The 24,913-nt window shown below is 39.8% G+C and overlaps 1 protein-coding gene across 1 annotated transcript in view; it reads left to right on the forward strand.

The window, feature by feature from the left end:
• Nucleotides 1–1,745: 1,745 nt before the first annotated feature.
• The window catches only part of LOC104515934 (glutamate receptor ionotropic, kainate 1), a gene marked incomplete at both ends in the record, with an annotated part of 67,606 nt that continues 44,438 nt past the window's right edge, over nucleotides 1,746–24,913 (forward strand). Inside the window, 5 exons of the mRNA XM_010160110.1 lie at nucleotides 1,746–1,913; nucleotides 4,337–4,594; nucleotides 11,569–11,750; nucleotides 21,525–21,578; nucleotides 23,296–23,469. Of these exons, the coding sequence (XP_010158412.1) occupies nucleotides 1,746–1,913; nucleotides 4,337–4,594; nucleotides 11,569–11,750; nucleotides 21,525–21,578; nucleotides 23,296–23,469 (836 nt within the window). The remainder of the gene's footprint in view (nucleotides 1,914–4,336; nucleotides 4,595–11,568; nucleotides 11,751–21,524; nucleotides 21,579–23,295; nucleotides 23,470–24,913) is intronic.

Raw genomic sequence — 24,913 nt, forward strand, 5'->3', positions numbered from 1 at the left:
CTACCTCAGGTGAAAGAAGGAAAAGCAAATTTTATTAAACCTGAAAAGTAGTAAACTTCTTGTTATCATCATTGTGATGATGATGTGAAAGCACAGGCATTAGATTTTTTCCTTCTGCTAATCCTATAGTTCACAAATCTGGAAAATCCTGGTGACTCACATCATTTCACATGGTGTTTTACATTTGATTCCAAAACCAGCACTTAAACTTTTTCCATCTATTTCTGTGTGTTACAGTCTCCTAAAATCTCTTGCATGTTTTATGACTATCTGATGGTATCAGATAGTCTTTAAGGTTCTAATACAGGCGTATAGCAAATGAGAAATACATGTAGTGACGAAAATTGCTTAAGTTGGCAAAATTGTTTAACTTATGCTAAGGTATTGGTATATATGGGTTTGAGAGATAATATACTGTTGCATATTCAAGAGTAGCTAGAGATTACATTACCAACTTGAGTTTGATAGCCTCCAGTGTCTTCATTGCTGAGATAAAATTCAAAACAGGTTTTAATTCCACTGTGTTCCCATTTCCTGATTGTCAGCTAATGACTGCACTATTCCTACACTGGTGACATCAAAATTGCAAGAGATTGCAGTACATTAGCTGAATACATTCTCATACTCAGAAAATATAAAGCAGTATCTGGTGCTCAAATTTCACATGGGTAAATGCGAAAATATGTAACTGAAAAATCCAAAGGATTCTCTAGTGACTTGCACTAAATGAGTAAATTATACTTGCAAAATCAAGTACTGAAGCTGAAGATTGCTGTTTAAAGGAGTTATTTTTTTTTCAGATTAGCTGTGTTTGTTATGCATTCATCAAATCCCAGAGCTCCTAGACAACGTGAATATGTTGCTGGCATAATAAAGTCTCTAGAGGCTAGAGGGTGTAGACATCCCAGTGTAAGTGGGACAGCCTGTTGGCTCTAGCCATGTAGACACAGCCATCTTACCCATCTCAGAGTATATGGCAAGACAGTTCAGAATGCTTCCGATGTTCAGATTGGTTCTTTACAGGTCCTCTTCTGGAACACTTGCTTCCAGGTTAAAGAAAAGCTTAGATTCACCTCATTTGTTTTAAAAAGCAGCAAGAAGTATATACCATTACAGTTTGAAGGGAGAAAATAAGTTCTGACAAATTGGGCAGCACTCAAAGGGCATTTGCCCAGCTGGGATTGCACAGAATAGGTTAGGACACCTTTGTTCAAATAGTTCAAAACAGAACCAAAGCCTTACTGAGACACCAATCTCGAGTGGAAACTTAGAGTCCAATTTTACTCCAACTCCTATGTCTCTTCTGAATGTGGATCTTGTACTGCCAAGATTTGCAGAAACACTTCAGAAAACATTTCTAACACATCCGAGTTTCATCTCTAAACATAGCTTAGGTAGGAACAGGGGGAACAAGACCTATGAATATCTCTAGTTTCATTAGTTGTGAATTCAATAGAAGTTTTCACTAGCATTGGAAAATTTTATTTTGAAAAGGTTGAATAATAAACCTGCATCATCTTTCACAGATATTTATCTAAGCAACATTCATAACAATGAGTTTATATACAGTGACACTGTAGATAAAAACTAAGGATCCAGTATGCTTTTGCTGTAGTGCCTTTAACAGCAATTTTAATTATTTTCTTTATGAATACTCAGATTATTATTGCTTATAATCTTTTTTTTGTCTTGTTATATGCAGTGATGAAGAGGTGAATAATACTCATTTATCTCTGTTTCAACAGGAGGGATATTCGAAACTGTGGAAAATGAACCTGTTAATATTGAAGAATTGGCTTTCAAGTTTGCAGTCACCAACATTAATAGAAACAGAACATTGATGCCTAATATCACATTAACCTATGACATCCAGAGAATTAACCTTTTTGATAGTTTTGAAGCCTCAAGAAGAGGTAATTATCGCAATTACTGTGTCAGTAGCATACATGTTCTATACTACCTTTCCCTAGCCTGTTTCCCTTTTTTGCTCCAGTTGTAACATATTTATATAAACAGTAACATAAAATTAGTCTTTCAAAGTTATTTGAACTAAGAATGAAGCTGGACTTGGACTTGTCATCTAGTTGCTGATAAAACACCTACATACTGTCTGCATGCTAGGAGCCCCAGATGGAAGGTAGCAAGTCCAACCCATTTTTCTTTCCAAAAAATAGATTTGCCACCTGGAATTCAGCAGAGTATGATCACAGACTAACAGGGAGCACAGTGAGATGTCACAACCCATAATTAGCACACACGCACAGATATCCATTATTCATAACAAATTATTTCTATTGTACTTTAAGGAACAGAGGCCAGCAGTTTCCCTGTCCTGAAATATTAATGCTTCAGGGGGTTAGAGACAGAAGTAAATTTCTCTGTTATAAACAACTATAAGAAATGGAGTGGACAAGTTTGGAATTTTTTTACCTTTTCCTTTATTTTTCACAGAGGGAAAAGTATGGTCCCGTTGACTTGCATCAAATTTATTTGCAGACGAAAAGAAAAAGGGGGGAAAAGTCACAGCTCTCCTTAAGTACAACTCTCCTCTTCACCTCTAGGAGGCAACCTTGAAGTTTGCTGAAATCTTACATACAGCAATCTAATTCCTGGAAGTACATGGTGTGCCCACAATCTCACACAACCAAGTCTGGAGAAAGATCCATAAATTGCTAAGACTTTGCAGATCTGCTTTGCAGTTCACTACAACATCTGTCACTGTAAATAGCACAAGATATCAAGATATGCTTGCTATAAGGCAGAAGATCTGTCTGGTCTAAGGCAAATGAAGGCTGGAAAATAAACGTGCTTTACATCACATCACACATTGTGCTAGAATGCTGGTGAGCTGTTGACTACCAAACATTTGAGTTACTAAATTCAGCTTGTGGTACTCCAGTTTCTTACTAAAGACTGGGGGGAAAAAAAAAGAGAATGCTTTCAAAGAACATCGAAAATAGCTTTAAATTCTCTATTGCATTCTTTTTCAAGTATCAGATATATGCTGGAACTACATGCTATCAAAAATCAAGTATGCTGGTTTTATACTCCATAGAATCCAGACTGAGACAGGATATTAGATTCCCTGTAGAGTGAGAATCTGTTCAGTGACTATTGTGAAAGAACCTTCTCCATTAAAAATGTAGGAAGGAGTTCATTATAAATATTTTTGTAAATCTGCATGCAAGGAATCCATGTAGTAATTCTTTCTCACCATGAATTATTGATATTATTTATGCAATTTGCACATCAAAACCTGTGATCCTTTAAGAAGACTTCTGAATTAAACCTTGAAACACTTTGCATATTGGGCTAACTTTAAAACACTCATTTGTAGGTTGAAAACAGGATTTTCTGTCATATTCTATTAGTATCAGAGTGCTAAGTATTAATTTTAAAATCTCAGCTCATTGTGGATATTTGTGTACTTCAACCAATCACAGTAATTTCTGTTATTTCCCGCAAAGAATGACCTTAGAAACCATATAGCATTGCAATTCAATGCAGGTCTTTGTCCCAGTTGATAAAGACCTTACTATAAACATTTTCAGTAAACTTTACTAATGGACAAAAGTAATTAATATTACTTCATCTTCCATCTGTTAGCCTGGAGAGATGTGGGAAGGAAAGAAAAATGAAAAGTTACCTACAGGAGGTATTCTTTTGGCTGAGATATAGGCACAAGGAGAAAGAACCTTTTGTTGACGCTAGCTTTGACTGATTTGGAAAGGTATTAAAATGTCAGTGTGTGTTGGTTCTTTATTTCCCTGTGTTGTTACTGAGGGCTTTAGGCTTTACTGCCTGTTTTGTAAACACAGATTATGGAGTGCCATGAATCAAAGTGCCCTTTAGTGTTTATATTACTTCGGTAGCCTGAAATTAAATCAGCTCACATAGGTAGAAGCTTGCCAGTCACAGAGGGAATCCGCATAGTGTCTGTTGTGACTCCATGAACATATTTCCTGACATGCTGACATGAAACTTAATTCATGTGATGTCCCCTTGGCAAACCTGTAGCCAAGAAAGCTCCTGGTTTCTCCAGGATAATGCCATTCTGTGGAGGCAGTTTGGGAATCAGCATGTTCTGAAGGTAATGAGCAGAGTTGTTTTAGTTTTCATATGTAGCAAGCAGATTCTAGGATATAATGCTAATCAATAAAGCCATTTTCTGGAACCATTTGCAAATCTCTGAATGGGTTTGGGAGCAACATGGTTACCCATTCTCACCTTGAAATGATGGGGATGGATGGAGAACAAACTATCTCGCTACACATCATGCAAGCTACTTGCTTTTGGAAACTAACAACTTCTTCCTCTCCCTCCCTTTCCCCACCAGCATGCGACCAGCTTGCTCTTGGTGTAGCTGCTCTGTTTGGACCTTCTCACAGCTCCTCCGTCAGTGCAGTGCAGTCCATTTGCAATGCACTAGAAGTCCCACATATTCAGACCCGATGGAAGCACCCTACAGTGGATAACAAAGATGCATTTTATATCAACCTCTACCCAGACTATGCAGCCATCAGCAGGGCGGTTTTGGATCTTGTCCTCTACTACAATTGGAAAATAGTAACAGTAGTATATGAAGACAGCACAGGTAAGTAGCACTGGTGCACTGCAAGTCATGTACTTCTATTAATGTACATAAATTAAGAAATTCTGTGAGAGAGAGTGCCTGTAATAGTTCAGTTTGGCATACTTACAGCAGTATTCCCCAGAATATGGAAGAAAAAGATCTCTTAAGGCACAGCTATCCTTCTGGTGCTATGGCTTTTGGAAAGCTGTTCATTTTGCCAGACCTTAAGTTATCACCAGGAGGTAGCTCCCAGATCCTGAATACTAAAACATGTTTTGCTTCTTATTTATGGAACCAATACCATTGCTTCAAACTGATAAATATTGTAGTGTGGGGCTGATTAGGGATTCCCTCTCTCAGTGAGGGGTTGATCTTGAAAGGAAATGCATCTGCAACCCAAAAGTTTAAGCTGCAGCATTTTTAACGTATGGACTACTTTGTTCCTTGAAACTGTCTCAGAAACAGTCAACCCATTTGTCAGCTGGGTACTAAAAACTGAATCTGAAAGTTGCAGTTTGTGTAAATGTTTCCAGCCTGGGACTTTTAACTCAGAGATCATTCATTCTTTGTGAGATGAACGTTCCCCTGGGGCACAGAGTAGTTGTAGCTGTCCAGTGTCATACCATAGACAATCAATATCCATAACACATCCATTTTATTCACAGAACAACAACAAAAAAGAGAATAATAAGCTCATTCCTGGGAACAAGTGATTTAAAAGCTCATCAGAGACCAGCACTTTTTTTTTTTTTTAAACACATGGAGACTGTAGAAGAACGTTGACTTTATAAGGGAGCCCAGGCCATTGTTGTATGTCTTTTCATATCTAGACTTCACTACCCTTGTGGCTGTACTAACAGCCAAAACGTATCAGGCAGTGTCATTTCCCTCACTGGAGTGTGAAGATATTTTTTCTGAGAAAGGTATTATCTGTTATGGTCACTGAGACAACTGTGTGCCTAAACTGCTCTCAGGAGTCCTGTCCGGCAGGATTACAGACCAACATTTATGCTAAACGTGACTGCAGAGAACATAATCTCTCCTACAGTGTAGACTCAGTCATGGACTAAGGGTAAATAATGTGGCTTCACAAGAAAAGGTTTGCCTGCAAACAAACCATTAAAATATCAGACAGGTCTATAGCTCTCCCGTCAAAACACAGGAAGCCCCCAAGCAAGGTCTGCCAACTGATTGTTTTATACAGGGCACAAAGTTACACGTAAGGGGCATCGTATCTGTAGAGATGAAGAAAATAGAGCCAATTAAATAAGAGTTATACTGACAGTTATTCCACTGTAAACTCACCACCATCCTTCAACACTATCTTTTTACAGTAAAGGTGTAGCTGAACCACAGACAGTTCTGAGAAACCCTGTGGTGCACTGGCAGTCATTGGTGCAAGTTAAGCACCTCCCTGGCAACCCTACTCTGAGACTTGCATTTCCCACAGAAGCGTAGCACCGACAAGAGCTCTACAGATGTGTAGGTCACATTTAAATTTATTCTTTGGTAATGGCATAAAACAAGTGTTGATGACCCATGAGCTCGGGCATCTGCCTAAGCTCTAAAACAGAATATGCAATAAAAAAGATACATCTACTACAATCATTTTGTAAAAACATTTCTGAAAGACAGAGCTCCTCAAAAAAACAAACAAACAAAAAGACCCCACAAACAAACTCTTCAAAAACTCAATTTTAAGGCTAAAAATGTTGCATTTATTTCTGCACTGTTGACAGCACAGAAGAAACATGTGTTTCCTCCCAAATCCAAGAGTCAGGTGTCAGTGCCAATATCCTGCTCATCTTGGACTCCGAGTTCACCAGAAGGCTGGAGGTGGAAGAGAAAGAACAAGTCAGGCTGGGCTTGCTGCAGTGCTCTTCTTGCATTTCCGTTACAATGCTTTAGCATAAATAGATTCTGGAGCCCAGGATTTCTGCTGGTCTCCTAGTACTGTATGCCATGATACACTCATGGATAAACAAGTAGAAGTCTTTTTCAGCCTACCCCATTATCAAATTCGCATTCCAAAACATGAAGTGCTATATACGTGTTCAGTTACAAAAGTGACTGATATTAAAGAGACTTCGGTTGCATTTACAAAGTAAATATTTACGAAGTAAATCAATGATCAATCATCTTATTAACTTGGAGTCAGGAAAATAAACAGACCAATTTTGAACAATATAAATAGCCTTTGGATTTTGGGTTAGAGTGACGCCATTTAGCTCAAGCTCTTTTTATTTGTCATCTCTCATGTTTAACATTGTTACGCCACAAAAAAAAAAAACAAAAAAAAAACACAACCCTAACCTATTTTTTTTTCTTAGGGACTAATTGTATGTGAAGAGGAGCTTCATTCCTAAACAAACAACTCATAGTTGTTAACAGTGAACTACCATGATCTATGCCTAGATTATGCAGGTTGAGATTAGCCCTGCTGCAGGTTTAGAGTTTACTTTGAAGATTAAATGTGGAAAATCCTGCTTTCATCCTTCACACTACAGCACTTCTCCAAGCCCACGTGCCATTGAGGCCAGCTTCAACACAGAGGCCACATACTGTCCCTGTTTGCCAAGCTGAGCTTTCCCTCCACCTCCTGTAGTTATGGTTTTCACTGCTGCATGGACACATCCATCAGCAGAAATGCAGTTATGAATCTGGACTGAGCAATGTTAAAAAAATCCCTTCATTTGACTGAGCTCGTGTTTCCGAATGATCAAAATCACTTGTGCTTACACTCTTTATCTCAAACACTATTTACCAGGCTGCCAGTTTTTGTCATCCAAATGTTTTTTCAGCCATAACTTTTCAAGTCAATGATTTTGGAGTGCATACTGAGACAAGAGCACTATAGACATCTGAACACCAGCCTTCACAGACCTCTGCTGTTCAATAAGGCTTTCTCATTGACATCTGCTTTTTGAGATCAGGCAAATGATTATTTTATAGTCCCACAGTTTTCATGAGCAGGCTGTATGATGTATGAAGATGGACACCTCCCGGGGGCAAGTGCTTTACATGTAGGAAGCTTCCTGTGTCAACAGAGCTTGTAACACCAAACAAAGGCACTTAGTATGATACAGAGCTATCATCCCTTGACAGCTTAACGTCTCTCTTAATTATAGTCCCAAGTTTTCATTCTTCAGCATTTTACCACCATATCAGCTTTATTCTTACCTTGTCTAGTGCTTGCACTGGGGTAATCTGTTCCATGTCGTCTCACATGCTCTTTCTGATATTGACAAAACATTAGCACTTTCATCCAATCTTCCAGAACTTATTTAAGGTTCCAACGTTTATCACATTAGTTGTTAAGTGTTAGTAATCTACTGAATGGACTCTATAGGACTGTCAGTGATAAGCAAATTTTGTATAAGCAGATCTAGAAAACTTGCAACCAATAGGGTCAAAAATTACATTTGGAATAGGAAGTACTTATCGCATCCTGCTTCTTATCAAATGTCATGTTAAATGGTACCAAATACATCGTGTTAAACAACTTCACTGTCTTTTCCAAAGGGACCTACAGCAGTTATAAAACTTGTATTTTGTTCTTAAAATACATTTGCAAAATTCCTTCATATTTCCTGAGTTTAACTGATCAGATTTTTACTTTCCTTTCTCTTAGACTTCAATGTAAATAAGAATAATAAAGCACACTACAGCTGGTTTTTATTTCTAATTGCTGTCCTTACTGTGCCATTGAAAGATGGACTTTCAGCCAAAGTCATCTTTCTTGATAGTAAACTAATAGCTTCATTCTCATTATTAATTCCTCTTTATTTTTTATCAAGGTGCTAAAAAAGAGTTAGTTTCTATCAAGGGTAGTGTCTTTGCATAAGGCAAAAAATTGTCTCCTGAAGTTTAAAGATGATCTAACAAATCCTTGCAAGAGACTGCATGATGCACTAAGCATGCATTTCCAAAACTCAGTTACCATAAATTATGGTTTATCTTTCCTCATGCTAGAACTGGGTAAACATACTATTATTTGATTTAATTCAATGGTTTATAATAGGTCTCTTCCAACATCCCACTTTTGCCCTTTGTTATTTGGCACATTGATCTGTAACAGACACGGGACTTCATCTCAGTTAGCAGCAACTCAAACAAAAGCAGTAGCACTGCCTTCACTGAGGTTTGACTCTGCTTTATATCTACTCTGTTTTCCCTGAATTCACAGTTTGCAGTAGTTCTTGAAGTGATATGAAATATTCAGTGTCGTTCAGCAGATTTGAACATTTTACTCAAGTGTGGGAGCAAACCATTTCTCTTGATCAAACCATTACTTGTGATTGGAGATCCAGCTCCAAAGCTTACTGAATCCATCAAGGTTAGAGACCACGAGATTCTTTCCCAACATTACAGGAAATTCCAAACCCTGTTTCTGAAGGAAAAGGGGAAAGTGTTTAGGCGTCAGGGTAAGAGGCAGCAGAACACAGACAGTAGGCCAAGAAAGTTACAGATGCAAGTCTGGTTTCCACCCATTACAGATTTTGTTTTGAAGCCATAAACTGAGCCTTTCCTCTCAGCAGGACTGTATAACTCTTTTGAGGCCCTTCACAGTTCAGACTCAGCCACTGTAGCTTCCACCTGCCTGGACCCTACATCTTTCCTACCCAAGTTCCTGCTTCAGTGCTGTCCTGCATCACTGTTCAGATCACATCACCCACTTCACAGGGAAGGGGGCCAATGTCCAGCATGTGTCACTTCTGAGTCTTTCCCAGCTTGGATGACAGCTTCCTCCCGACCTCGTGGGCAGTCAGTGATGCCTCCTGCCTGTTGCAGGCTGAGTCTCACCAAGATGGTCTCACAAAGTGAAAAAAAAGCCACCACTGTAAGCACTGCACTTGTCTAGGCTGTGCTCCTCCAACACAGCAGGGGTCAAACTAAGTACTTCACATTTAAGGTTTGTCCCAGATCAAGACTTGGTAGTATCATAGCCAAAGGTTTAGATTTGTAGAGCAGGAGGAAGAGGAAGGAAGGCACAGATGGTTATTCCCCTATGATATTAATTATGCTGGCAGTCCGTTGATTTAGGCTTTTGACTCGTCCTCCTAAAACATAACTGAAACTGTTTTCACACCTAAATGCTTCTTTGATTTCTTCAGCACAGTGTAGTCAGGCTTTGACTTCACTTCATGTGGCAGTAGGAAGTGATGTGAAGTGCAACGTCCAAGTCTCATGTGATCCAAGTAGGTATTTTAAGGCACACAGCATTTTCCTTCCCCCAAAAAGGAGATGGGGGTGTATGTGTAAATCCTTTTCTTTTACTCTTGCAGTTTAACACACTTGCACCTAGGTACTTTTTGTTGCGGGAAAGAGGAACAACAATACTCAGTCTGAGGCTGTGGATAATACGCAAGATTCCCCTCATGCTGGACTCTTCCTCCCAAATCTCAGTTTTCCTTCTTAGAACCACCATACGTGTAGTAGCCAAGGCACTGCAGTCAAGGGCTGAATACCTGAGTGCATGGTACAACCAAGCTACAGCCAGACTACAGAAACTCCCTACTTGTTAGTCACTGTTGGAACATGTGCCCCATTCTCATAATAATGAGCTCAAATTGTTTCATATTTACACAGGCTGGCTTCCAGCCAGGCTCCAATCTCACAGCACATGCAGTTATTTACATTTGAATACTCATAATGCTTAATATTCTATATTGATTGTTGATACTTGAAAACCTGCAAAGAACAGGCTCAGCATTGCAGGCGGAGGGAAAGATTATTTTTTTCAAAACACATTGCCAGTACTTGAGTAGAGCTAACAGTCCTCAACATAGCAATCACTTGCTAGCCTCAGAAGAAATATGGATGCTTCATCTTGCCTTATGTATATCATTGGACGATTCAAGCAAGGACACTAACATACAAGACAAATATATACGCACTCCCAGTCGGAGAGCAATAAGTTTTTTCATGTTAATAATTTGTTTGATTTTTGTTAAAGAGTGTTTCTTGCCTGTATCCTCTCTCTCTTTATGCATATTTTTAAGGCAGCCTTTTACTTCCACTCAGCAGGAGATCACGATTTTTTTGTGGGTAAATTACATTCATGGATAATGAGAAAGAGACTGTAATCACACACCTCAAAGGACGCCTAACTATCTTTCTTAGTTTTTCGGAGGCAGTACAAATTACATAGGAGTGCTGAATTAGCTAGTAGAATTGCGCTGTGTTTAAATACTTGGACAAATCTTCAACCAGTTGAGCTCCACTGACTTCAAATAAGCCATGTAGATTTGTACCAGCTGAAGATATAGTCTTAGAAATCATGTTCTTCTTGTGCTTACAGAAATAGAGCTGGATCTCAAAATATTTCAGTTCTTTGTAAGTTCTCAGACTTGCTGAGTAACACAAGTCACTTAATTTCACTGTGCCTTCAGGCTTTTTGTCTCAGAACTGATGATATGGAAAATCTAAGGCTCCTTCTCTGGGGTATTTCAATGTATGCTGGAATGAGGACAATAAGAGCCATATGGATGCCTATTAAGAATAATTATTAGTAAGTGCCACTCAGGCTAACCACTTGTTTCTGAGTGAGCCACAGTGGAGGTGCTGGCCACTGAACATTTTTCTCTCTCTGTCTCCCATTACCTGCTTATGCTTTAGGTAGGAAAGTTAGTGAAGAGGTTTCTTCAATTGTATATCCTTGTTTTTTAATATTCAAATAATAATTAGCTTCCAGGAAAGAAGCAGTATAAACTTTTTGCAAGGAACTGTAGCAATATAGCATCAATGCAAACATATCCTATAGTCAACCAACTGAAAATATATTTCAGAATATTTACATGTTCCATGAAAAGGAAAGTATAACCATGAAAAGGAAAAGCTATAATAATATTAGTTAAGAGGCTGGCAAATAGGAAGCGAACAACTACCCTTTGGGTATGTGAAATATGTTGGGACTGATAAGAGATCCTGTTTAAGTGACAATAAATACTCATTGCGTAGAATGGTTAGTTTTATAATTGCATATCATTTTTCAGGTCTAATTCGCCTGCAAGAGCTCATCAAAGCCCCTTCTAGATACAACATTAAAATCAAAATCCGTCAACTGCCCTCTGGGAATAAAGATGCCAGGCCTTTACTCAAGGAGATGAAGAAGGGCAAGGAGTTCTATGTGATATTTGATTGCTCACATGAAACTGCAGCAGAAATCCTCAAGCAGGTAAGGGGAAGAGGGGTGAAAAGGCATGAAATTAATTTTATATTGTAAAAGTTGTCAGCCTTTCTAGTTTACCAGTTTAGGCCATAGACTTCTTAATGCCAGGGACAGAAGTTGTTACAGAACGTGTAACAGCATCTGAACATTCAACGGGACCAGGGCGTCACAGAGCCATAAGGACCAGCAGCAGTATTATGTCTGAAGAGAAACCCGTAGATATCCTGCGAAAGGAAATATGTATTTCTTTTTAATAGTGCAGGTTCTGCTTGACTAGGAGGATTGTTGCATTTATTTTAGCTTGTCCTGGTTTGATCAAAACAGTTTTCATTTTTCACCCATAAAAAAAGAAAGAAGTACCCCATTTTGGAGTGCTCAGAGAGCAGCTCCCATTGAACTATTGTCTCCACAGAGGCTGCACACCAGGGTCAGTGTTGACTACAGTAACAACAGGGCATTAATCCACTGCAGACAAGAGCGTAACTCTGCATTCACATCCCTATAACAAAGCAAGATGAGGTCTGCTGGCACTACCTTGTTACATTTTAAACTCTGGTACAGCAAGAAGATGGAACACAGAAGGTATCAGAAGAAAAATATATACTTTAAAACAGGAAGAGAAGCTATTGTGAAAGGGTGGACGCAGCCCTGACCTAAGCACGAGGGTTGGATGGTCTCACAAGGCAAGGACAAACGCCACAAAGCCTGATGTTAATCAGCTGGGACGTTAGCAGGGGCACAAAAAGAGTGGTGTAAATTAGAATTTACTGTTGTCACTTACTATATATTTTCAGATAATCAAAGTCTAAAGCACTGGCTCCTGCAATTCATTGACCTATAGACAATAATACCAAGCAAGTAATACGTTGTGAATGGCATTTCCCTTTCTGCTGCAATTGTAGGTATGAGGGAGTTTTGGGTTTGCTGTCAGTTGGTCTTGTAAGAAACACTGATCCCAGAGGAATATCAGAGAGGTTCCACTGATCTAAATGTACAGATATGGGATCTCCCATAAAGGTTAAACCTATACTTCCATCTCAGAATTTTTTGCTGAAATATTAAAGTTGTCCAGAATAGCATTCTGCATCGCAGTAAGAAAGACAGCCTACTGATAGCATTAATCTGCAGAGCCTGAAACCATCCTCTCCAGACTGGAGAATCTTGGTCCTGTGAATACAGACATGCAGGATGGTATCCTAAATCAGATAGAATACCGCTGAGAACAGCACACAGGTTCCCATTAGCTGGTAGGGTTAGATTTATTGCTGTTGGGGAAGCTGGCCTGTACTAAATTTTAGGGTATTTTTGGTGAAAGATATGTATTTAAGCTCCAGCAGGGCCAGATGCAGGCATGATGTTGGGAATGTGAGGGAAGAGCAAGGGGAGGGTGCACAATCACACATCTGCTCTCTCATGGGATAGGTAGAGCACTGTAGCAAAAGGCAGTAATTGGGAAGGGGGTGGACAGGAGAGCTGCTGTCCTCTCAGTCTTCTCCCTGTAGGGCTGTCCGAAAGCATTAAAACACGACAGCAGGAACAAGCTGCTCCAAAATGAGATTTGTGGGGGGAAGAGTTAACCTGACAACATGAATTTTCAAGGATCTGCAAGAAGAAAGTGCAGATGTCTAGCACACTGCAGGAGGCACAAAGCTTCAAAAATACCAGGCTGAGTATTGGGGGGAAAAAAAGAAAAATAACCAGTGTCAAAAGAAGAGAAGTGCTAAAAGATGCACTAAGACAAGGCAAAGTGGCAGAACGGTTTGTGTGGGAAATGGATCGGGGAGACAACTGACAGGCTGCAGACACAGATAATGCTCTCCAATGACTTAAGAACTCAGAGAAGGGTGGGGAAGAGCAGTGTGGGAAAAAACAGGAAAATTAAGAGAGGTACACCTGTGGGTCAGAGCTGCGGGAAAGGAAGCAACATAAATACAGGCTAGAAAGAAAGGGAAAATGGCTTTTATATGAGATAGTTCTTTGGCTGAATGGAGATGCTGGCAGCAGTAACTCAGGTGCTGAAGTTCCTCACTGCCAAAAGCAGCTGTGAAATGGGAAGGTGTGGAGAGCTCTGAATTCACATCTGACTCATCTGATCATAGGTTAGCTACATGAAGTACTATGGTTCACATTCTCATCACGGTACACAGAAACCCGTATGTAATTTTACAATGAATAAAAACAAGATATTAAAGAGAATACTATAGACATTATTTTAGGAAAACTCTGCAATGTTAGAGAATATTCTTTACATTAATAATGTCAATGATTATTGTATCAATTGTATCAATATATAATCCAAGAGATATTATGGGAAAAATACATAACACTGTTAAATTATGTAAGATTTCTAATAGGAGTAGGAATCAGAGCCAACAGTCACCTAAACCTCTCCCCAAAGCAACAATTTCTTGTCTGCCTACCGTATTTACAGCAATGTAGCAGATGTTTAGTAGCCCGTGCAGGAGAAAGTAAATAAAGGAACTGGAGATTTACAGAGGGTTGGGTGGTTGAGGGCATTTTACAGATTAAAACTGCAGCAGAGTCACACAGACACATACCCACCATTGCTTAGTCCTGGTTCCTGTGTCTCCTCACCCTTTGAGCCTGCACGTTTCCTCTCCCCTCCTCCCCCCAAGAAAAAAGCTTCACACAAGGGTCTGCATTTCCCCCCTTCCAAGCCCACGGGTGCCCTCTCTGCACCAAGAACTGTTCCATCTCCTTTGGACAGTCCCCAGCCAAGGTGGACAGCACCCCTCACCTGCTCCAGCCATGTTCTCCTGATGCCAGCCACTAGCCTGCCTCCAAGCTGCTGGCACAGGCAGGGCAGGAAGGCTGCTGCCCTTCTCCCAGCGCTGCCCATGATGCCAGCATTGGCAGCAGCAGCAATTGCTCTGTGAGCACCAGCCACTCCCACCAGTGCTCAGGGGGCACCGGCTGTGGCACGGCTTGTTACTAGGAAGGGCAAGGTATGCCTAAAAGCTCTTTCTGGGAACAAAAGGATTAGCACATCTGAAATTAAGTCGTGAAAGAGCTGACACATGGAGCTGTGTTTGGGATTGTGGAGCTACCTGACCCTGCCACATTACTGGGCTGTGGGATTAGGGGAGGTGACCTCTTCATTTGCCTCCCTTAACCTATTGTTTACAAAACAGCACAAAAGACAGATTTCTTTTCTTAAATGAGACTGTCTTTTGCTTATTTATAGCTTCAACTAAAATACCATTGAGCCACGCTTCTTCCTTGTGCACAACAAGAACAGGCAAATCAATAACCTAATTTAAACAAAATACAAAGCCTGCACACAGCTGAATAACCTATTCCCTAAACTCACACATTTCCCCTTTTCTCTGAAATGCTGCAGAGAGCTTTAACAGTCCCCAACCAGCTTAATGAGGCCTGGCCCTCTCATCACCCAGATCTGGAAGGAGCAAGAGGAGATTGTGATTATTAATTGCTGCCTTTTCCAATAGTCACTTTGAATTTTCTCCCCCTGTTCCCTCACGAGGGTGGGTGACCTCATGTGGCTGGTACCTGGTGGCTAAGGGGGTTATCCAACTCTGTTGCCTGTAACAGGTAACCACCCCAACTGGCAGCTTTGCTGCTTAAAGTGACCTGCTCTACAGGGATCAGGATATTCTGAAATTACTTGAACCTGGAGGTTATGCCAGCAGGGTTTTCAAACAAGATATACTACACCAGCAGTGCTGATTGCAAAAGTTGTAACTGGTCTGACACTCCCATAGTGTACTTTAAAATCTTGGCTGCTGGAGCTTTAAAACTCATGAAGACTGGACAAATCATCTGGCAAGGGGAGAGATCTAGTAGAGAATTAAATGCCAAAAGCAGGAGCTAAGTGTAGTTGTGGCTTCTTAGGGTAAAACTGTGATCTCCGAAGTCCCACACGGGATCTGCTTAAACCCTGTAGGAGCCTCCCTCTTTCACTTCAGCAATGCCTGTCCTGCTCTGCTCCAAGAGTGCCTAGCATCTCTTGCTTTTCCAAGCCTGAAAATAGACATCCCTGAAAGAGTGTGAGAAAATAAGGCCCCCTCCAAACTCACCAAAGATCAGCAGGACTGTGTCCCTTACGCAAGGAAGCTGGAAACATTTTCTTAGGGAAAATCCCTATGGTTACAATGTTCATCTGAAACATTTTGTGGATGGAGATTTGGTGTTCCTATAGACTAGGTAAGCAATCCTACAAGGCAGTTAAACCTAGATACTGCAAATTGCTATCTGTTTTATGCACATCTTTCAATATATCCTGCATATAGTGTATTTAGTCTGATACTGCATTTTTCTATGAGGATTAGTTCAAGAGGTTTAGTTGTTATTGTTAACCCTCAATTTATTCTTCTAACACTAATAGTTGACATAGATTTTACTGCTCGGCAAACTCATCTCTCATAGATTATGTTGCTACTAGCCTTAAATTATCTACTCCTTCCTCCACGCATTTAAAATAAATTTTATGAATTGTACTGTATATTTAATCAGGTTTAGGACACTCATAAAGCAGTTTATAAAGACTTCTCACTTTTACAATGTGACAGACAAAGAGCAAAATAATTCAATTCCTACAAAAGTACAATAACTCTCATTGTAGTATACATTCCAGGTACAAGAATAAATGTGAGAATATAAAATCTCATTTCTTGAGTGTGCTCCTTCTAGTAACTTGATGGCTGAAGCCCACTCTCTGCTAGGAAAAGGCAGGATTAGCTTTGTTCTCACTGCCACTGGAGTCATACCCATGTCATACCCCAGATCCCTCAAGCCCTGGAGTGAGAAACAGATAGATACTCAGCTCACTGATTGTCCTCTCTCTTACTAATTTTATGAAGTGTTTTTTCTGGGGAGATGTTCTCTTTGGGCCACCTGGTTTCTGCTGAGTGGCATCAGATGGCGAGAGCCATAGGTTATTGACACCGCTGAAGATCATTGGCACAGAAATGGTATGGCAGGGGTAATTAAGCCTGAAGTGCACTTCAGTTCCAAAATCTAACTGTAGGACTCCATAAAATAAATGTGGCCATTGCCTCAGAAACTTTATTCTGAGCTTGGAAGATAAAGCAACACAGGCTATTAGTCAGAGCACAGTCCTTTGGGGTCGTGGCTGTGCAATACCATAGCTGCACTACACTGAGACCTCTGCGCCTCTGTTTTTGCTAGCTGTGCTGTCTAGATGAAAGTTACACAACTAGTTACACAAATTTGCACATGTAGTTTTTCTCTTCTGCCTTGGAAGATTCATTAGGCAGTGCAAATGCAAGCAGACTTTCAAGCTGAAAGAGTACTTTCAGTCTTGGTTCTGTGAGATGACGTCCACGCTGGAGTTTGCAAGGTAATGTTCCTGCCCTCTAGCTACCTGGGATCAATTGAAGAAGCAGTAGGAGCCAACCACAGCCGACTGGGGCCCTGGGCCAACACATTCATCCTGCCTTTTTGCTATGGCCCGTATTTCCATCTGGACTCCAAGTATTTACAGATTATATCTTGTTTCTCGATAGGGTTCATGTCCATGTTGGAGGAACTCTGTCCTACTCCAGCTGGACTGCTGCTGTGACTGAGTGGGATGCAGATTTCCAGGGAATTAAGTCGTATCCAAGTAGAGCTGTCTACACAGAGTCCAGGGAAGCCCAATATAAACCTTTTCTATCAAACATTTGAGAAGCAAAGAGGCTTTTATTAATTATGGTGTATCTTGCTGATCTTAGACAACAGTGGTGGTACTAATTAATTGGATAATGAAATGCGTTCATTTAATGGTCATGAAATTAAGTAATAGCATGCGTGAGGAAAATACAAAGTGAAAACAAGCAAAGTATTTGATGCAGTTCCTGCAAATATGCTTCACCATCATTCTGGTTTCAGCCTGCCTTGAGGGAAGACTGACACTAGCACTAAATGAGGTGGTGTTTTTTTTTTACAAGATCAACAAATGTAGGTTGGAGCTTGGATATGATGCAAGCCAGAAACAGGGCACTCAGTAGGGTTTACAGACATAAGACAGAGGTTTTTTTCTCCAGTCTCTATCCACTTGCCATATATATTTTGACCACTGATACTTGTTCATTGCAGTTCATGGCCCACTGAAGTACAGGTCTGGGAAGGACAAGACCCAAACACGTGATCTGAAATGGATAATTAGAGATGGAGTTCTCTTTATCTTATTTGCCAGGATAAGCCATAAGCAACTCATACCTGAGTTTGGATGAAGAACAGATTTTATAAAGGCCAGGTAGGGTAGGAGATCTGCAAGGAGAATGCAGAATGTTTTAGCCTGGTTTCACTAGTTTACATTCATCTAAGTTCCACAGTAAGTAAAAGCTGTTATTATTTAAATAAGACATTTATATCAGATGCATAATTATTTAAATTATTACATGCAAAGTTATTTAAATAAGAATGTGTAATGAAATCTCATTCTAGTTTCTTATGAGCAGCTGCATACACATAAACCAGTCTTGTTGCCTTCCCTTCTCTCTTCTGGGCTGCTCTGCCCATTTTCTCTAGTGTAGAGGACACTTCCTCTGTGGGAAGACCCTGTGCAGCTGCTTTGCCAGGTACTTCAGAGGTGTCCCAGACTGAAAGGAGACTTTGGTCCTAACATGCTTTTAGTACTTTCTCTGTCTTGATGGCTCCTAGCAGCTGATTTCCCTGTGACTTCTGTGTTGCAAACACACAGCAGAAGACAAGTCCTTGGGCTGAGAGCACACAAATGCAACTTTCCTCTTAGACACTAATGGAAGCATCAGTCTCATTAGTGCTTTGGGGTTTCCAGTGTGATATTCAGCATTCCTCTTGCTCTTGCTTTAACTTAACTTCATCTCCTGTTTTCTTAATACCATCCTCCATAGTGGGCATTTGATACTGTCATCAAATCTTCCTTCACTGGGAATTTTACTTAGCAACCATGTTACCCTAAAACATAAAGAAGTTGTTATTATGACAAAGTCTTTACAACCCATGAATAAAACCCACCCTAATTAGGTCAATCTGCAGATCTAACATGTCTCAGCAATGTCTACGTGCTGTATAACTGTTAACTAATTGCTCTAATGATTGTTACAGGGCAGGACAACCAGTTAAGACTGGTCTTGTTAGCAATACTGAGTGAGAAGGCAGAGTTCAGCAGCAGATGAGGACCCAGCCTGGGACAGATCCAGCATCAACTCTTATTCCTTAACCAGACAAGGACATCAGTAATGTGTGCATGATACTTAGAAGCTCTCTTCCAGCCTTCTGTAGCTTCATATCTTAATTGAGTCATTGTTAATAGAGAAACCACAAAAGCAACATGTTGATTAAGCTTTCCTGGGCTGCTTGAATACTTTCTCTGGAAAAATTGCAGTGACCATCTCTCATGGAGCCATGAGATGCAGGGTCCTTGGCAAATCCATGACACACTTCCAGCAATTGCCACAGTGAACCTGTGTCTTGGTTATGGCAGATAACATTGCTGTCTGAACCTCTCTTTTTGCAAGCAACTGCCTTTGGTTTTCAAGGGGTTTGGTTCTGTTTTGTTTTCAAAGACAATCCTATAGGATGACTTTTGAAATCATTATTATTCATAGGCGTGTGTTTGTCCTGCCAGCTCTGTTTATAGCACATTACTTGGGAATCAATACACTCATAAAAAGTTTTAATAAAAAATGCATTCAGGAGGCAAACATTCCTCTCAGGCTACTGCCCTTGGTTTTGTGAGGAAAGCAATAACGGGGCTACCTTGGATTAACTAGCTGGATACCCAGTAGCAGCAGAGCTGCAGCAGCAGAGCTAGGTAATGCTTCCCAAATATCCAGGCTTACACACTTTATAACCATTCTACTTAATGTATCTGTCTAGTTAATGTAAAGTTGTATTTTAAAGCAATATATGTCTCTACATTGTCCTGGTTCTCCCCTTTCTTACTATTTCTACACAGGCAGATTGCAGTTTATATCTTCTGATAACAGAATTGCAATGACTTGCTGTCAGCTCTTCTTCTCAAATTAGAAACTGTAATGGATCAACAATTTAAATCTGGGTATTTGTATCCTCCCATTTACATTTATTACCATGAACTTGTGTTCATACTAATGTAACACCATGGACCATATGCAAAGTTCCTGTAGAGGAAATGTAGGCATACAGAGGTTTACCTGGGCTCAAATTGCATTTGTATAACCTAGTCACTGGTCTGTGCCCCTTAGGAAGTAATTAGGTTATTTCGATATGGTTCCAGCTCAAAAGAAACCTGCATCATAAGAATCCTTACTGGCACCTTCTTCCAATAGCAGGGACCTTAGACACAGAAATCGAATGGTTCCAGGAACCAGAACTGAGACTAGGCAGGTCAGCTGGGAAACACAACATGCAAAAGTTTTCATTGATGCTACCACATATCATTTTTTGTGTGTAGATAGGGAATGAACATCAGTCTCCAGGATGGGTAGATTGCTCATTTCTACAGGTAATAAAATAACTCTGAGAAATAGAAGAGGATTAATAAAATTATAAATAAAAAAGACAATTTTGACATGTAAATTCAATGGAGCATTTCAGTAAAACACTTGCCTTCTGGCTTGATTTTTATTGGCTGGAAATGGATTGGTTGATTGTGATTAAGACTGAGCTGGTTTTATTATCTACTGCAGCTTAGAAAGTTCAGGTTCTTTCATTTTTTTATGAGAGGAATTGCCATACATGATCACACAACTGATTTTCAGAGGCTTTTGGAATGAAAGAGAATTTTGGCAACCCAAATCACACTATTTTCCCCTGACTTTCAAGCAGCTATTCAGGCACTGCTGGAAGTGTCCTAAAATACTATTAATAGCAGATGCTTATGTTACTGTGATCAAGACTGAATAGCATTTAACCTTTGCCTGTGTTACTGTCATGACAATGAATTCTTCAGTAGTTTCCTAGCTCATAATTCCTCTTTCTCTTCACAAGATCCTAGAGAGGGCAAAACGCTGGCTTCACGGTAATAGCAAGCATGGATGCAACAACAAAAGTAGGTGATGTTGGGCTGAAACTGTAGAGCATCCTGTTTTGCACCATCAGGGGTGTTTTACTTAAGCGTTCCTAATGATTTTTGGAGAGGGGCTGAGAGAACAAAACACATCCCCCTCAAAGTTTCCTGCAACGTGAGGGCTGGGAAGAAAAACTTCATCCTCCTGAGGCGGCCAGTCAGTATGCATATAAATGCCATCCTTGCCTTGAAGGCCTTCAGAATGTCTGACTCTGGCAAGTTAATCCAAACCAGAAATCCTTTCCTACAGGTGGTTTTGACAACCTCCTGCGGACCCACCTTCCCCAGGTGGAACAAAAGGCATTTATAGAAGCTTTCTTCTTTTTGTTTTTCTCCTTTACTTCAGTGAGCACGCAGCAGTGTCTTTTTCTCACATGGTAATGCAGAATGAAAAAAAATGCACCTAAGCACTTTTTCCTACAAATTCTGTTGTCTGTGAATAAATTCCTTTTTAACACTTCTAAACTGCAGACTAAAGAGTTTCACTTTTAAAAAATCAGCTTCTCATTATAGTTAGTAATTTTTTTTGTCCTAGAAGTTTTGCAATACTTAATCTCTTTCCTGAGCAGAGGTGATAAAAACATGATTTAAATAAAATGGGATATTTTTTCTCCTGAAGAAAAATGCAGGTTTTACTGTAATCAAGTGTTCATGACCTGTAATATATTGTTCCAGATTAACCCATGTTTTTAAAAAGAAAGACAGTGCAATACACTGAAAGCATCCAGAGTAAATTACATTCATCTTTCTATCTCTTTCAACAGATTCTCTCCATGGGAATGATGACCGAATACTACCACTACTTTTTTACAACACTGGTAAGGAACACATAAAGATTTGGGGGTGAACTTTCCCTGTTGCAGAATAGACAACTAAAAATTTCCACTTTTTCTAGGAGATCTTTGTTGCCATTATTCAAGGAAACCCCTGGAGAATGAGTACTAACACTCCTTAGTAATGTAAGGACTCACAAATTTGTAAGGAAGCTGTTTGGCAGCATCTGTGGGGCTAGCTAACACTTTAATACAATGAAAATTGATTGCAGTTTAAAGAAGAGTGGTGAATCAGAATGAAATAAAATAATGAATTAACAACTTTGCAATGGAGCCAAGGTCAAGCACTGCAGGTGATGTGGTTCATCGCTAAAATGTTTAATTTACTTATAAAAAAACCCAAAATTGCATATGTATGAAATCACTTGGGAAATTTTATAGTAAAAAGAAACACCTTAAATTTTCTTTTCTAGTACAAATCTATAAATCATTATTTCAGCACATTTTTCCTATATTTTAACTTGTATGTTGTATTTAAGTCTAACTCAATCCATACTTAAGGTACATTCGCATTGTAGACTAGAAAGACAGCAAAGAACTAATATTGCTGGAACAGTCCTCAAGAGTTGGATTATATCATGTGCATCAGCTTATTCTTCATTTCCTTTCCATATAAATTTTTATGTGGAAATGAAAAATCATTTTGAATCCAACAGTCACTTCATCAGTCAGGAAAGACTCTCTAGCTGTTTGGAACTTGAAGTAGTAGCTTGAAATTTCTCTTTGCGGACATTTTAATATCAAGAAAATGTGAAAATTTAGGATTTACTCTGGGACTTACAGTTTTATACAATAAACAGTCTAACATAAAATGGTAACCACCAACAACAATATGCATGAGATGGTATAGAGGACATATTAGAACAAGCAGTAAGCAGTACTGGTAGTATCTCGGCACTGTGGCATTGTAAATGCTGACATTTTGATGGTTAGTGTGGTATTAAACCACAACCAACACATTTGTCATTTTACTAGGCTGCCAGGATCAGCAAAAAGTTGTTTTGAAAAACAGCCTTCCGGCTTTGAGAAGCAGTTATCATATTTCCACTACCTGATAAATACAGCTGTGGAGTGTGCCACACAATTATATCACTTAGAATGCCCATTATTTTCCTGCCCTGTAAACACTGAGCACTGAAGCGCATGGACTTACTGTGCCCTGGTCTGACATGTCCATTAGACATACTGGCAGGAAGTCACCTGAAGGAGGCAGGGCAGGAGAAAAATGGGATTCATAAGTAGTAAAAGCCTATTGCTCTTGATGTCTCTTGGAATTTTCCTTCCCCAAGTTGAGAATAAGCTTGACATTGGCCAGCTAATTCCTCATGTTGGTTTGTCAGAGTTGAAACACTGTTAGAGGACTGCCATAAATTAAAATTAGATACTGATGTGCAGGTCGGTTGCAAAATAATGTTGTTGTGCGGAAATGATTTTTACATTCCAAAAAGCAGATATGTGGCTTGTCATAAATTTCGCACAGCCTTGGTTTATTCAGATTTATAACTGAAGCAGTTGTGACAACACTTTGAGGGCAAGCAGATCATTCACAGGGAAAAAACAAAAAGCAAAAACAAAAATAAAAACCCAGCATTTGAGCTTTAGATTGAAAATCAAATACAATTTTAGCCTAATTGTACTTTTCAAACATTTTGCTTTAAAAATACTGCATCTTCTTTTGTTTGTTTTCTTAACGGTGATTTAGGATCTGTTTGCATTAGACCTGGAACCCTACAGATACAGCGGAGTAAATATGACAGGGTTTCGCCTGCTTAATGTTGAGAACCCCCAAGTTTCCTCAGTCATTGAGAAATGGTCAATGGAGCGTCTGCAGGCACCACCGAAACCAGAGACTGGCCTCCTTGATGGCATGATGACCGTAAGTGAACATCAACAGTCATGCAGGGGTGTCTACATCACGCTTCACAGTGCTGTTCTAGCAGATGTGAACTGAACCCATCACTGCTTTATTGCACAATGCAAATGCTGAAGCAGCATCCCCAGAACAGACTTCCTTTCACCTGTTTCTACACAGAAGTTCATTTGCCCTGTGAAGCAACGATGTACTCATCTGTGTGACAAACCACTGCCAGGCAGCTCTAGAGATGAGTGACAATTCTACGTTGTGCTGCCAGCCAGCTAACTTCATTCATCTTATTGTTGTCAAATGTAGATACTGCTGCCTCATTTCTCTAATAATGTTCTCTATGGAGTGAAGAACATAACAGGAAATAAAAAGTTTCAGAGCAGGTATACAATTTATAGCCTGCAGGGAAAGATATTGTACATGTGGACAGGTAATAGCATTTTTAAATTGGAAAAGTGCCCTTTCTCTTCATTTCCATCATCTACAACAACTCTGGCTTTTAAGATATAATTTAAAGATAAATGAAAGGTATCATCAAGCCAGGAAATTAGGATTTCCTCCCTACCACTCCCCCAGGAAGTAAAGGAAAGAATAGGAACCATTACATGGACAGTGTGACTCCATTCAGTTTTGCGGGGTGAAGGGTTGCCATTTTTTTGCAATATAACATAATGTGTCTTACGTACTGAGAGGAGTTCGAAGTGATATGAAATAGACTTTATTGCAGATGATTGCAGGGAAAATTTTGAAAAATCCTAACATCCTGAAGAGAAATGTATTATGCGTGCCATCTCTAGTAGTTAAAAAAAAAATGTTGGTTGTTTGAACAGGGCCATTGTGCTCACTCATACACAAAGCAAGGGAGAAAGCCATCCCTGGGAACTTCTGATGTGAATACAGAAGACCTGCAAGGGTAACCATTCACACATAGCTCTCCACCTGCATTCATCCAACTGTAAAACTAGGAGAAACAAAGTTCTTACTAGACTCCTATGTTCTCCTTTCTGTCTCTGACTCTTATCCCCTCCTTTGCATCTCTATAATCTGTTAGTGTCCTTGACGCTCTGAAACAGCAGGAGCACGAAGGAAAGCATCTTCCTAGTTGGCTGTGATCATTTAAATATTCCTAGCAAGTTCTGCTTATTCAGTTTGATGAAGAGCTGCAATACTGCTGTATTTCATTAGACAATAAGGCCATGACAAGCTGCACAGTGTAAGAAGATCAGGATTAAATGTCCTATTGTTAACTCAGGGTTTCTCCCTTCTGGTTCATGCTATATTGTTTGCCCTGGTGCCAGCTTGTTGGAATTCGACAGGGTATGGCAAAGACAGTTTTGAGTTCATACCCCACTTTATGCCCAAATTGCACACAGAGGCATAGTTAGAATCCTAGAATCACAGGATGGTTTGGGTTGGAAGAGACCTTAAAGACCATCCAGTTCCCACCCCCCTGCCA

This window comes from Eurypyga helias, unplaced genomic scaffold, assembly GCF_000690775.1.
Source record: "Eurypyga helias isolate BGI_N326 unplaced genomic scaffold, ASM69077v1 scaffold3931, whole genome shotgun sequence".
Lineage (NCBI taxonomy): Eukaryota > Metazoa > Chordata > Aves > Eurypygiformes > Eurypygidae > Eurypyga > Eurypyga helias.